This window comes from Zeugodacus cucurbitae, chromosome 3 (genome assembly GCF_028554725.1).
Source record: "Zeugodacus cucurbitae isolate PBARC_wt_2022May chromosome 3, idZeuCucr1.2, whole genome shotgun sequence".
Lineage (NCBI taxonomy): Eukaryota > Metazoa > Arthropoda > Insecta > Diptera > Tephritidae > Zeugodacus > Zeugodacus cucurbitae.
This window is the reverse complement of record NC_071668.1, coordinates 16,475,885-16,491,765: the sequence shown is the minus strand read 5'-3', so window position 1 is coordinate 16,491,765 and position 15,881 is coordinate 16,475,885. Positions and strand designations below refer to the sequence as shown.

The following is a 15,881-nucleotide window of genomic DNA, read 5'->3' as shown; positions in this document are numbered from 1 at the left end:
AAATTGTTTCACAAATTGCGAGATTGTAACTTTATTTTAGTAAAAAAATTAAAAATTTATTTAATTAAAAATTTCCCTTTAGGGTATTTTATTTTATTTCAGGGTATTTTTTTAATTCTATAGAAATTTCGTCATTAATATTATTTCTTCTTATTTAAAATGAGAGTAAAGTGAGTTCTTTGTTTAAAATTTAGTATAAAATGTTTTCTGTCAAAAAATTCGTTAAGGGTTTTTTATTTTTTGGGGTATTTTTAAATTTAAATGAAATGTCTTCCTTAGAAACGGTCATTTAAAGATTTCTTATATATTTGCTTAAAATTATTCTCTTCTTATTTATTGCATTATTTAAACATATAATATACAAAACGTTTTACATATTTTCAGAATTTGCGCAAGTTGTATTTGTTTTATTTTGTTAAAAAAAAAGTAAAAATTTATATAAACAAAAATTTCCCTTACGATTTTTGTATACCCTCTCGGGGTATTTTTTTATTCTTGAGCAATTTCGTCATTAATAGTATTTCTTCTTATTTATTTGCTTAAAATGAGTACAAAATTTATACTAACAAAAAATCTCTTGAGGTTATTTTATTTTCTTTTGGGGTATTTTTTAATTTAAATGAAATGTCTTCCTTAGAAACGATTATTAATTGATTTTATTTTATTTATTTTCTTAAAACAAATACAAAATGATTCTCTTATTTGTTTGGATTATTTAAACATATAATATACAAAGCATTTTACATATTTTCAGAAATTGAGAAGGTTATATATTTTTTTTGTTAAAAAATTAAAAATGATATACATAAATACAAAAAATTCCCTAAAAAGTTCTGTATACCCTCTCGGTGTATTTTTTTAATTCTAAAGAAATTTCGTCATTAAAGTATTTCTGCTTATTTATTTGCTTCAAATGAGTACAATATTTATTGTAACAAAAATCCCATAAGGATATTTTATTCCCTTTCGTGGTATTTTTTTTAATTCTAAAGAAATTTCGCCAATAAAAGTATTTCTGCTTATTTATTTGCTTCAAATGAGCGCAACATTTATTCGAACAAAAAATCCCATAAGGGTATTTTATTTCCTTTCGCGGTATTTTTTTATTTATAAAAGAATTTCGTCATTAATAGTACTTATTTTTATTTATTTGCTCAAACTCAATAAACATTTTGTTCTAACAAAAAATCCTTTAAGGGTATTTTATTTTCTTTGGGGGTATTTTTATAAAATTTTATTTAAATAACTTTCTTAGAGCTAGTTCTTTTAGTTACTAAGCATATACCTTTGCATAACTTCTATGCAATACCATACTAGCATGTCTTCTTTAAATTTAGGCTTTACTTTTTGATTTTTGAATTGATTTTATAATTACTAAATATTATTCAAACTCAGTCTTCTGCATAGTCTAGTCAAAATCTATTTTTTCAAGCCTTTTAATCTATATTTTACTAATTTCTTTTGTATCATCTCAATGTGTGTGAGTATGCGTGCGTAGAGTCTAATAATAATCGCTCATTCCTTTTTCATTTCTTAATACATTTTCATATATTTTTTAAAAACAAATAAATTATGCATGTTTTGTACTCATAAATTGCATTAAAACCACTAATCAACGTAGTTGCTGGACTTCTCACTAAACAAGTCAGTCACACCAACCACCCACAAACCACTTAAAACTAAAAAAAAAACTACTGCATAACCATAAACTTTCAAGCAATCACTACTCGTGCTATGAAATACTCAACATAGACTAAAATATTGCATGCATTTTCTATAATGAATTTCCTCATTTATCACTTCCGTTGGCAGGTACAAACACAATATGGCCTACACCACCGCTGGAGCAAGTGAAGAGTAATATATATGGTAGTGTGGAGACACCTTCACCGGTCACTAATGAACCGCTCTATGATGGTATTATGCATACATCAAATCCAAATACGCATGGGTTAGTAGTTGTTGCTGTATTTGAGATGAAATTGTTTTTAAATTATGTGTTTCTCCTTTTTGTTTTCAGTTATAATGTACAAATTCAAAGTACACCCACTGTAGCGTCCTCTACACCTAGTCAGGGTTCACGTCCTGATACTGGTGTCTATTCACAGTCCATTACAGCATCGACGAAAAGTGTACGCTCGGGACGAACTTCAAATGCGGGCGATGCGACCAGTATAACGAAAGAAATCAATTCTAGTAAGGAATATCATAATTTTGTATAAATATATTTAGTGGTATTTGACAGTGTTTTATAAAAGTGAGGTTAGATTGCTAAAGTTATAAGTAGAAAGGATATTTTTAAGCAATAATATTTTAAACAAATGTGAAATTGAGTAATATCTGGTCTGAACAAATTTGGTTGTTAGGTTTTCTGATATTTGGATTTAAATGAATTTAGGTTAGGTTGGGACATTTTAGTTTTGTTAGAATTATTTGTATATTTTTAGTGTATTATATAGTTAGAGCAAAATAATAATTGATCTTAAGAATTTATTCGTTAATTGTATGCTTTTTCTAATATTTGGAGTAAATAAACTTAGGTTAGGTTAGGACATTTTAGTTTTTTTTTTGGTCTATTTTCAAACTACATACTGTTTTATATTGTAAGAAGAAATATAAAATGGTCTAAAGAGCTTTAAACTTTAATTTGAAACTATTTCTGGATGTTAAGATAAAATAATATTTTTTAGGTTATGTAAGTCCGCTGTGCCTTCTATTTTTTTAAAATAAAATATTTGAAATAAAATTTAATATCTTCTTCCAGGTCTGATGTCTATGAAGAAAGGCTTCTCCAGTTTTATGACGTCCATTGATTCCGCCATTAAATCTGGTACACCAAACGATGACACCAGTGATACATTCTCCATACAAAGTGATATTAGTTCCGATTCGGAAAACTTCGCCATAGTTATGGGCGACGATAAGACTATGGATTGCATTGATGTCATGTTTAGGTATGATTTTGCACACTTGTCTAATTTCTTACTATAAATAATATACTATCATATTTTGCAACCAGATTAAATCCCTTCACCAATGACACCAATTTGAAAGCATCACCCGTCGAAGTAGCTAGCGAAGTGCTCGAGGAGCCTGGTTACAATAAAACTAACTTATCATCACCGTCAGAGCCGTCGGAGGCAAGCACTTGGCGGCGGCGTGATTTGGTATCAATGGCAACTTTTAGGTGTGTGTTTCTGCGAGAAGCTTAAAAATGTTTAGTAAATTTGAAAAATAAATTTTTAATTATTTTGTTAATTTCAACAGGTTAACAACAGTTGAATTGATACGTCAAAATGAGGGTAATGCCTCATCGCTGCGTCTGCAAGTGGCTGCCGTTTCGTGCGATGAATGTGGCGCCATTCCTTGGGATGAATTGCAGGTATTGCTTTTTTGTTGTTAATTGTTACTTTATTTTTTGTTTAATCTTCCTATACACTATTTTTGAACTTAATACATAATCGAAATTTTTTACTCTAACAAATTTCTTTTTATATGTATTTTTTTGTTTGTTTAGTCCTAAAATTTTTTATTTAACATGTTTTGTTGTTGATTTTTTTAATTTTCTGTTTAACTTGAGTTGTTATATTTTTTCATATTTAATTTATATTTATTTGTTGTTTTAGTTATATAATTTCAATTAATTTTTGTGTTTTTTTGTCCACTTTCACTTTTCATTTCACCTTCTTTACCTTATTTTAATTTAACGTTTATTGTAAATAATTATTAATTTGTTTTAATCATTAATTATCATTTATAAATTTTCGTTTAAATTATGTATTAAATATTCAAATATGCGGATAATGTGTCGTTATAACTTTTTGCATGCCTACGATTTTCAATTTTCTCAAATTTTATTCCTTCACAATCGAAATCATTAACGAATTTCGACATCTGAAAATTTCGAATTTAAAAATTAACAATGTTGGGTGTTTATGGCAAGTGAATTAGCAATTGTGGCCAAAAGGGACCATTTTACAAAGCTTTTTAGATTTTTTACAAATGTCTTATATACAGATCCTTAAGAAAATATTTTTCAATATAAAAAATACTAGAAAAAAAATCCTAAATTCACATATTCCTTAAAAGCATTCGTTTAACTCTCTCTTTCTCTTTCGGGATCATAATACTCGAGGAGTTAATACCATCTAAGGTACAAATTAAAGAGTCTTAAGTAAAAAAATTAATATAATCTTCTCTATACCCACCAGAATTGCGTCAACTCGGTAGTATTTCTCAGAATTATGGAGGAATATTTTGACTGCAGCAATTACAAAATTTTATAGTAGTATACTTAAGTTTTTATTTCAGACGATAATTTCCCCGAAATTTTTTAATAAGAAAGAGTGAATTTGAATCTGTAACGTTTTGAGTAGCAATAACATTAATTGAATTTCAATATAAGCCCACTCAAAATTCTTATTTCAATCTTCCATAATTCTTGAAACATTTGTCATAAACCCTACATCCGAATCATAATCTATACACACATACATATGCATATAAATTTCATACGTGGAAAATTCAACTGTAAAAAGAATTATATTTTAAATTTTAATTTTTGTTTTTTCTCTTTTCTCTCTCTTTTTTCAACCAAATTCTCGATGTGTGCTAAATTGCCAACATTTATATAAAATATTCCCCCCCCTCCCCCCCCCCCCAAATACATACATTGTTCGACACTTAATACTCATATATATATTTATATTGTAAAATATTTTCTGAATTTCAAAACAAAAAACAACAACAATCAAATGGAAACAATTCTACTCTTACTCCCCAAAAATAAAAACAAAACACCGACATATTCGTATTACATAAAACCACATACTATCTACAACGTACAACGTCCAAATCAAATCGTACAAATTATCAAAATCTACCTACAAATCATTTGAAAACAAAACAGAAAGCTCAACAAGCAAATAAGGTATATAAAAAAAACTCATTAAATTCTTCTAATATTTTAAGCAAAATTATTATTATTATTAAGCATTCAATTAGCATTATGGGTATTTGAGTTGAAATTCTACTTGCATTTACTTAGGTTATGTTGGATTTACTAAATTTTTTTATTTTTACTCCAAATTGTTGCTTTTATTATTTTTTTTATTTCTCGGTTTCTTGTCTATACAATTTTCTTTTTCAATTAAAAGTAGTGTTGCGAGTTTTGCAGTTTTTGCTAGTTTAATGCTTAAATAACACCATTTCCTATAAGACACTTCCCTTGCTTATAAGACTTTATACTTGCTAAATTGTTTAAAAGTTTTAAATATTTTCTAATTAATTTTTTTGGTTGTTTATTGTTACTATGGCTGTTTTACTGCTGCTGGTTTTCATTTGATAAATATTATACAATTCATAAATATTTAAAAAGAAAAACAAATCCTTTCCATAATCATTTAATTACATTTAAGTCGTTTTGTAAATTGAACGAGAACATTATAATTATTTGAGCCTCAAAGAGTTTTAGTCAAGCAAACACTTCTATATCCAGCTTTAAAATTGTTACTTAACTTAATATAATTTAAAAATATATTAGCAATTTCTTAAAGGGTTATAAGTTATTATGATTTTCAGAAAAAAACATATGTTTAAGGATATTTTCTGAAAATTTGGAACAAATCTGTAAAATGTTCTAGGAGAAATGTTTTTTTTTATCAAAATCATATTACCAGAGGCTCTCTCTCTGTTTCTCAGAAATAGTTCAATCAATCGGTTAATCTTAGATATGTATAGTACTCAGGAATTGAATACCGAAGAATAATGTATATAAAGCTTAAAGTAACAATGTCATAATCTTTCTGTTAAATTTCTGAAATAAAATATCAAAATGTTCCCTATAGCATTTTTACACAGATGTTAATTGATCAATTAACCGGCCCTTGCTCGATTAAAGCGCTAATTTAGATCAATTTACCCTACATAAGAAAAATCTTATTTTACTGCATTAATTTTTAATTGAATACAAATCGAGTTGAAACTGGCAAGCAACGCTGGCGGTTGTTGTCCACGCTGGGAATTTTATTTTTTAATAAAATAGCAATCAGCTGATGAAAGTTACCAACTTCTCATGAACAGAAAAATATGTTTAACAGCTGATCGTTAATCGAGTAGCCGGCTGTGCGAAAAGCAAAAACTGATTTCCCAATTATAATCTTAATGTATTAAATTAATTTGGCTGTGCGAGTATTCATGCTAACTTAAATTTAGACAATTCACTTAACAGTTTAAAATGAGTTTCTATTAAACTTGCATGTCTTGTATGTATCAAATGAACGAATAGTTTTGCATAAAAAACCCAATACTTAACTGAAATTAATAGAATTATTTAATCAATACAATTATTTTCTTAATATAAAAGCTTACATGCTTATGCTTCATCAAAAAAAAAAAAAAACTAACTCAAAAGCAAAATAAGCTTAATAGGTTTTAATTGTCATCCATTAAGATAGGATTTAACTTCTTTCTGTATCATTAACTAAAAAAATTATTTGAATAAACAATTTGATACATGCAATAAAATTATTTACTTATTTAGCGTGTTATTAAATTCTAGAGAAAATATTTGAAACACCGAATTCTTTAATATTTTGCCTATCACTTAACAAAATTTAAAATGTCAAAGCATTTGTCTAATTTTATTTTAAATGAACCCGTTCCCTTCCATACGCTTGCGCGCTTCCTAACTATTTCTTGAAACCACATATTAAATTGCATGAGTTATTACGATTTATTGAAATGAATTTATTTCTATCCAGTTAATAAATTCAATAAACAGTAAATATTGGGTTCTTAGAACTTTTTATATATATTTTTAAATTAAGTAGATTTCTTAGCGGAATGTTGTTAATTATATTTTGTTGCTTTTGTGGCTTTATTTATTTTCAAGTTAATTTCTTAAAATATTTTTGATTACTTTAGGTTAAATACTAATTTCTTATTAATTATTGGAATTTTTTCGGTATAAACCAAGCGAAAAAAGTTAGGCGTAAAAAATAAAATGTTGCGCTTTGAGATAAGACACAAAAATTTAAATAAAATTATAACATAAAAATAATTTGTTTGAAAAAAGTTCCATTTGAGATAATTTAATTCAATAAGAATGTATTTAATTAGCTTTACAATTAGCTGGTTGTACATTTTTTAAGTGAACTCAAATCACTTATCAGATTTCCAAAGAAAAGTAATTATGAGATAAATGTATCAGCCATAATTTTGCCAGACAATAGCATTAGTTATTAGAAAAAACTTTAAAAAAATTTTAAATTTCCATCTGACAGCAAATTAAACCCTCAAACAACTCTATTATTCATCTCAGAGGTCTTTTATAATCATATTACTGAATTACAAACTAATTTTAGATATAAAATTATTTGAAATTGTAGCATAACAACATAATTTCTTAAGCTCTGCGAAAATGCCTTCGAGTTCAAAAATGTCGCGCACTAAAAATGTCAAATGCACACCTGCCCACATATAATTCGGATTGGCTATATTTAATATCATCACACACACACAAAGAACATTAATTAACATACTACAAACATACTAAAATAATTATTGTATCCATATATACACGCCATAAACACATACCACACTTCATTCAATAGCATTCAATCGTTATACATATTGCTAAACGCTTTTTTGCACTGCATGACATTTTGATTCTTCGTTGCACCGTTAAAAGTAGTGAGTTTTATACTTCTAAATCAACATCATAACTATCAAAGTGATTCGTTGCACGATTCTAACGCTATTAAATTGAATTGCATGTTTTCGTTCTTGTTGTAATATGGTGTAAGCTTACTTACTGTGGCTGTACACAATTGGCGGCTTTGTTGCGCTGGTACAATTTAGTGCAATTGTATTTCCTTTAAATAATAATAATATTTGAAAATTCTATAATAATAAAAATGTATATGTGCTACTTTCATTTTGCATGCTTATCCGGCGTATAGACGAAATTTGGCGCACGTTGTAAAGCTTGGAATTTAGCGCCCTACAATCCAGAGTTGCCACCATGCATACGTGTGCGCTTGGAGGAGACATTGAACCTGCCGCAGGGCAATGTAAGCGTCACGGACAAGAAATCGTTGCAGAGGTGAGTTTGAATATTTTAAAAATTGACCTTTTGACATATTCATATTAAATTAGTTTTAATTTTTTTCAAATAATATTTTTTTGATTTTTTTGTAAAATTTTAACTTTTGACCTTCATATTAAATTGGTTTGATAGTTTTCTAAAAATTTACCTTTGACCTTTATGTTAAATTTGATTAAATTTGTATCTCCCCACAGCTTTATTACCCATCATGCCGAAGTACGCGTTAAGGATATTAATTTGGATTTGTCCATGAGTACTGTTATTGGTTTAGGTGATTTGGCGGAGGATGAAATCATTACAAATCCTTTGCCTGTTACGGTAAAATTAAAAAAATATAAAATTAAACAATTACAGTTATTAACTGCTACTTCTTTTGTTCTATTCAACAGGTTCATATAGAAAATGTTAAGCTTAACTTAATCGAAGATCGTCCACCCGTTAATATTACCTCACCGGGTCCAGTGCCAATACGTTTAGCTATTGGACGCATGCGCATACATCGTGATAAAAATGGCATTGTCAATATACAACCAATAGGTGGGTATTAAATTATTTTAATTTAATTAAAAATTAAAATAAATTTTAAAAAAATTTTGGTATTAATGTTTCAAATCTTTTTGAATTACTTTTCCAAATTTTTTTTTTATAGAAACTGGTCTAAACGAGACAGCCACTTTAAATTATGCGCTAACAGCTACCACATTAACACCGCGCGATCGTGAACGCGATCGTGAAATACTCTCCATGCAGCTCGTTATGCAGCAACTCAAAATGGATAATGAAAATTTGCGCAAGCAGCTAGTAAATTCAAAAGAAAATGCCGATAATTATAGGTAAGCAAGAAAATATAAGTTTAGGAATCAGTTAAAGCTGAATAATAATCTCGTTTGTTACAGGCAAAAGTGCAAGCAGGAGTGCGATGTAGTGCGCTCGTATCTGAAAGCGGCGCAAGACGACATAACCATACTATTGGAAGAGAAAAAGGCTTTACTTGATACGATACGCTCGTTGCAGGTGAGTTTCAATTATGAAAATTTAGAAAATTCTGAAAAATTCAAATTTATATATAAATGTACACTTTCACTGTTCACTTAAATGTATTTAAAAGTCTACACAAAACCCTTTACGTACGCGCACAATACACAGATAATAAAATTGTACAACAATATTGTAAGACACGTGCCCGATTTTGTATGGTGAAAAGCCACAGTAAAGTGCCCAAAGCATTTTTCTTCGCTTTTGTTGTTATAATTTGAAGCTCGGAAGCAAATCCACGTTTGGCTAAAATTCTTATTTCATTACATATTTATTTTAAACATTTTTGTATTATTTACTTTTCTAAGCTAAGTATTTCTCTTTTACACTTACTACTACTACTACTACTACTATTTGTCTACTCTTCACCACCACCTAATGTGACTGTTTTCTATGTTTAATATGTGTTTTTGAAAACCAAAAAAAAAAAAATAAATAAATACACAAATAAAATCCTGAAAATTTGGCGTTGAAAACTAAAACAACAGTTAAATCTGAATTCTCGCAACATTTCCGATGCAAGGATCAAAGGTCAGTTTTTGTAGCAAAAATCAAAAAAAGAAAAAAGAAAGCAAAGTAGTAGCGTTGCACTTGAAAGTTTGCTTTTCATTTGTAGTTTGTAGGTTTAAACAAGCGATGCTCTGACTCTTATTGCATTTAAACTCTCTATATACATATACATAGTTTTAAGGCATTAAGCACCTGCTTGTATTAATGAAATAGTACAATATATAGCATGACAGCAAGAATTTATAATTTGAAATGCACCAAAAATAATTGGTAAATGAAAAATTCGAGAGATTGTAAGTGCATAAGTTGTTAATTAAAGTCTAGTAAAATCTAACTATTATTAAAAGTAACTATTACTTTATTTATTGATTTGAAAAATAATTTAGAAATTGATTTGATTTCAAAAATAATGCAAGAATACTAACGAATCGAAATTTTAGTTATGATGTATGAAATTTGTACGATATCTAGTTAATATTGGAGAAAATATTCAAGTTTGGAACAAAATCAAATTGTCTATATCTTTTATTTGAAAAATTCTTGTATATATACATAATTATTTATCAATATGTTTAGAATTTTAGTTTCAGTTTTTAATTTGGAAATAATTAATAAATGATGTAGGGTAAATTAAATTATTTCAAATATTAAAGAAGAAACTATTATATATATTTGGGGATACATATGTACATTTGTTTGTTCAAAAAATAACGGGAATTTTTAAATTTTCAATTTTTAAAAAGTCCAAATGAAAAAACTGAAAACTGAAAATCCCCGTAATTTTTTGAACACAGATAATATAACATACATATATATATTATATACATATATAACTACAAATAAACTCCACAGCACTTGCATAGCATATGCTTGTTAAAAAAATAACGGGAAATTTAAAATTATCCAAAAATTAATTTGTCATATTTTTAATTAATTTCGTATTATGGGGTTATATACAGTTAGGAGGTCGAAAAAAGGGCATTTTTCAAGAATTTTTTCTAAGCAAACTATTTTGTTTATTGATTTGAAACTTGGCAGGTATATTATAACAACCTTAAACTATATTCACATATTTTTTATTGCCAAAAATAATTATGGGGAACGTTGACATTGCCAATTTTGCAGAGGTCCGCAAAAAAAAGGCCTCTTGCGGTGAGCACGATATCTCTGGACTGGATCATCTAAAATGCATAAACCAAATAAATTTCATTAATATAATAAATAATCTAGTGATTCATCGAAAGAATTAGCAAAAAAATTTTGTTGACAAAATGACGACTACTCAAAGCAAAAGGTTCGATTTTCGACCGAAATTCGGGTCTTTAATTGTTTATAAAAATAATTCATCGTATGGGGAAATCCTTCGATTAAATACTAAAAAATATAGTTGTGTAAAAATTTCAGATCACTGACTTTAAAATACTCAGAATAATATATATATATTAAAAAAATGCAAAAAATAATCGATTTTTTGAAAATCCTAACTGTATATAACGCCTTATGTTGATAATATGACTCTGAAGCAGGGACCGTAACTCGTAAGACAAAAAATAAGAGTTATTTTTGATTTTTATATATTTAGATCAAAAATAAAAATTTTTTAATTTTGATTTTTATATATTTAGATCAAAAATAAAAGTTATTTTTGATTTTTATTTTTTTAGATAAAAAAATAAGAATTATTTTTGATTTTTATATTTTTAAATCAATAATAAAAATCAATTCAAAGTTTGTATTTATCTATTTATGCCGTATGTATTACAATATGCTGCATCATTCCAATTTTTATATGTCACAAATTTTGAATTGATTTTTATTATGGATTTAAAAATAAAAAATCAGAAATAATTCTTATTTTTTGATCTAAAAAAATAAAAATCAAAAATAACTTTTATTTTTGATCTAAATATATAAAAATCAAAATTTAAAAATCATACAATATTTCGCATATAGTTCATCAAAAAATCATGATGGTGTAATCAAAACTTTTCTACGATGTTTCTTTATGTATGATTTTTTTAATTAAAAATTGTAAAATAACTCTTATTTCCGGTCCCTGCTCTGAAGTACATTAAAAGACGAAAACGAACATTCCCGTTATATTTTGAACATACGTAACGTTTTTTGAACGTACATAATTCTGAAATTTTGAGACCTAACCTGGCGTAGCATTTTTCTGGGCAATAAATGTAGTAGAAGATTCAAATTTTGGAAAATTTTCGGAAAATTCATAAAATTATTGGTAGCCAAAGTCGGTCTTCTTTTTTTGAAAGTCAAAATTATTCTATAATTAAAAAAAATCCATAAGTTAAAAAAATAGTTTTAAATAATTTCCAAAAAATATTTTTGCAGAATTCTGGATTTGTATTTTCACTGTGCGCCACTCTCGATAAAACGAAAATATTAAATTTTTTTTAATTGCTTTCCTCGCACTTACTACTCCTAAATTATACTATCGCTTTATTTTAACTGCTACATTTTCCGCTTGCATAATTTCTACTGGCTTCCTCTGTTTTTTCTGTTTTTTAATTATTTTCGAAATATTTTCCAACTCGCCATTTTTTATACTTTCAAATAAACAATAATATCTATACATAATAATAATATTTACACTTAAGTAAGCTAAGCGCCATACGCTTACAATACATATAATGTATATTATTTCATTTGCCTTTATTATCCTGCCTCGCACATCTCGTCGACTCGAACAGGTTCAACTGACATCATCGAATACAAATAGAAAAGGCGATGGCAACAGGTAGCATAACTGCATGGATTGCATCCAATGCTGTGGCGAGAATAACAATCCATGAAATACGATGCAAGCGGCGATAAGACGGCGAAGAGCAACAACAACAACAGCAACATCACCAGCAACACGCACGCGGCGAAGGCTACCAAATTTGTTTTTTGTTTTGCCACTTTTCAAATCATGCCAAAAAAAGCGTGGTGAGGCGTCACACGAGCAATAAAATCAAATTTGTTGCTAGAAAAACTGTGCGCAACAACAAACAAAAAAATTTTAGTAATTGTTAGCCTTTGCATATTTGACTTTTTTGTGTTTTAACTTCACATTTTTTATTATTTTTAATTTTTTGTTATATTTTTTGGGAATTAAAATTTTTTTTCTATAAAGACTGAATATCGCGTTGCGATGTTTTCCATGTTTTCTATGTTAATGAAAAGTAAATATATATATTTATCAAATTAATTTTAAAATGCTCAAAATTTGTGTTTGCATAACGAGTGCTGGATATTATTATATTAAAACAATTTCCAATTCACTTTTCGGATATTTTTCATACATATTTTTTTTTAATTTTTTGAATATTAATGTACCAATTTGTATTAAACAGTTACGAGAAGCAATAACTATAAAATTAAAAACAATTACAAAAATTAATATATGCTTCAGTTGGCAAAACTGAATTAGCCGGTCTTTTTACATCCCAATTATTGTTAAAAAAAAATAATTTTTCTAATTTTATGAGAAATAAAAATTAAAATAATTTTAATTTGTCATTAAAATTAAATTACAAACAGCGTTTAACGCTACTATTTTCGTGATTCCACCATGGGTATATTATAATTTTATGAAAATATAAATTTTAAAAATTTTTGTTTTCTATTTTTTTTTTATATAAATAATTTACATAATTGCATAAATTATAAATTTTTTCTACAAAAATAATTTCTAAATCCAAAAATAATTTCTAAATCCAAAAAACTATCATTTAAATAGCATAAAAAATATTTAACTTTTTCGTTTACTATACTTTGAATAGCATAACAAATCGTTGTGATTTACTATCATATCAATAAACACATAAAGGAACGTAAATAAAAATAAAGTATAAATGAAGAGTTGAAGTATAAAATAATTAAAATTCGCTTTAGCTATGGTAATTAAAAAAACTTATAAATTATTTGCATAAAAAGTCATTGTTTATGTATCTGTTGCTACTAGTATGTACGCTTTTACAAATTTAGCAACAAATTATGTCTTATATACTGAAATCTATACAATCTTTGCTAGAAATCAAATTGAACTGCTTATAAAAATGAAGTGTAAAGCGTAATTTTAATAAAAATCGTGAAAAAGTGGTAATTTTAACCTTTTTTATAAATTTACAAATTTTCTTTTAAACTTTTATATAAAATTAAAATTTTAGGTATAAAAAATCCTTTCCCTTTATAAGAGTTCAATATAATACCTTTTTTTATTAAAAAATTGAAGTAATTTAATTTGTATTCAGCCAGTTTCGATCAATCGTAATTTTAACCTTTTTTCGTACAACTTTCTGATCTCACGATGTGTTCCAAATAAATTAAATTCACTTAATTTACAATAAATACGAATATTTGCTTGACAATGGAATTATTTTGTTGGCAAGATCTAAAAAACTATCACTTCCCTCCTCATGTAATTACAAATACGTTCCACAAAGAAAAAACTGTAAACTCACAAATTCCCCAAAAACTAATTTTCAAATACGTTCCACTAAGAAAAAGCTATGAAATAAAGAATTCACAAAAGATTCATTTTCAATATTTATTTGTATAATTTTTTAAATATTCTTACTATTTTAACAAAAACCTATTGAATGTTGAGAATATATGAGTGAAATATGTCCATTCCTGTGAACTATTCTTTTTTTAATATGTTTATTAGTATGAAAAAGAAATTGGGTTGTTTCAAATAAATGCCCTTCAAAGTTAAAATGTGAAACAGTTAGAAAAACAGCTAAACAAGCCAGGTGTGTTCAAAAAATAACGGGAATTTCAAAATTTCCAATTGTCAAAATTTTATTTTTTTTTTTTTGCCAAACAAATGAATAATTTCTTAAAAAAAAAACGAAAATTCCTGTTAGTTTTTGAACGCACCTCGTACACTTAAAGGTCAATAAGTAAAATTCATGTCGTTTATGAAATCAAAAGTAAAAAATCTAAATCAAATTATACAAAAACACAGATTATTTACCGTAAAAAAAATTGAAATTAAGAAAAATTGAAGTAACAAAAAAAATTTAAGAAGAATTGAAGTAACGAGCAACTTGAAACAGTTAGTAACATGTAAATTGCCTATTCATATACTTAAAAGTTATAACTGTAAAAATTATAAACATATTTACATATATACAATATAGATTAACAGTTATATATGTATATCGAATTTTAGTGTATTTTAAAAACAGTTTTTTTTGTAGTTAGGCAATTATATTACAAATATGAAAAATATTAAACTACAAACATAAATAATTAAATAAAACATGGCAAACTCCGCAACGATTTGCACATTTTAATAGAAACGCATATAAGACAAGAATAAAATAAAAAATATTAATGTATTAACTACTGATTAAATCAAATCAAATTAAATACTTAAGTCAACCTTCAACCTCATAAGTGTCGAAGCAGCAACGTTATTTGTGTGTGTATTTTACATTTAGAGTTAAAGTATTAAAATCGATGTGTAATTAACTAAAACAAACAGTTACTAACAATTAAATATAAATGAAATGTAATACAAATTATTTAAACTTGGAATTGACGCAGAAAATCAAATCATACATACATAAATATATTAAATTGCGTAGCTATACAATTGAAATGTCTATAGTAAAATATAAAAAACAAAACGTGAAAAAAATGTTAGGAAATTTTAATGCAGCAGAAAAATACAAACACATACCGTTATACATAGTTTCCTTAATAGTTTTTTAAAACAAAATTTTGAAAAACTATTTCAAATACATATAATTGTGTATGTACTATATACACATACATACATACTTACTAAATTATGAAATTAAAATTATATTATTGTTGTTCCATTATAAGGAAAATAAAGTGTGTATATTTGAATTTATAAAATTGCCTAAATAAAAGTATAATTATAATATGTAATGCAGTGTGTTTTAATATAAGTGTAAGAAAATATATTGAATTATATAAAATTATATTATCATTTGGCACACTCATATTCATCAATACATTCATATTTTTCATTTTTGTATTAATTTAATTAATATTTTTTATAAAAATTATTATTTTACCAAATTAAAAATGTGTAAAGTCAGATTTATTTTCTTAAAAAAATATTAAATAATAATATTTTTGTTTTAATTAAAATAAAAACGTTTACTAAAATTTAATATTTTTAGAAATCATAATTATTTAAAAGCAAGTTAAGTTTAATAAAAAAAAATCATATACTTAAAAAATCATA

At 26.2% G+C, this 15,881-nt stretch overlaps 1 protein-coding gene across 7 annotated transcripts in view; it reads left to right on the top strand.

Annotated features, from left to right (window-relative positions):
• The window catches only part of LOC105216955 (bridge-like lipid transfer protein family member 3A), a 32,243-nt gene that overhangs the window by 13,942 nt on the left and 2,420 nt on the right, over positions 1 to 15,881 (top strand). For 2 of the 7 annotated variants that reach the window (XM_029043315.2, XM_029043310.2), the window contains exons 11-23: positions 1,813 to 1,951; positions 2,021 to 2,196; positions 2,765 to 2,954; positions 3,020 to 3,187; positions 3,268 to 3,382; positions 4,910 to 4,930; positions 7,962 to 8,104; positions 8,302 to 8,425; positions 8,497 to 8,644; positions 8,757 to 8,940; positions 9,004 to 9,121; positions 9,631 to 9,673; positions 12,364 to 15,385. In XM_029043315.2, coding sequence (XP_028899148.2) covers positions 1,813 to 1,951; positions 2,021 to 2,196; positions 2,765 to 2,954; positions 3,020 to 3,187; positions 3,268 to 3,382; positions 4,910 to 4,930; positions 7,962 to 8,104; positions 8,302 to 8,425; positions 8,497 to 8,644; positions 8,757 to 8,940; positions 9,004 to 9,121; positions 9,631 to 9,673; positions 12,364 to 12,392 — 1,598 coding nt within the window. In that variant the 3' untranslated portion in view covers positions 12,393 to 15,385. Of the gene's footprint in view, positions 1 to 1,812; positions 1,952 to 2,020; positions 2,197 to 2,764; positions 2,955 to 3,019; positions 3,188 to 3,267; positions 3,383 to 4,909; positions 4,931 to 7,961; positions 8,105 to 8,301; positions 8,426 to 8,496; positions 8,645 to 8,756; positions 8,941 to 9,003; positions 9,122 to 9,630; positions 9,674 to 12,363; positions 15,386 to 15,881 lie in introns of those variants that run through there. The other 5 variants (XM_011191732.3, XM_011191729.3, XM_029043311.2 and 2 more) reach the window with 4 other exon arrangements.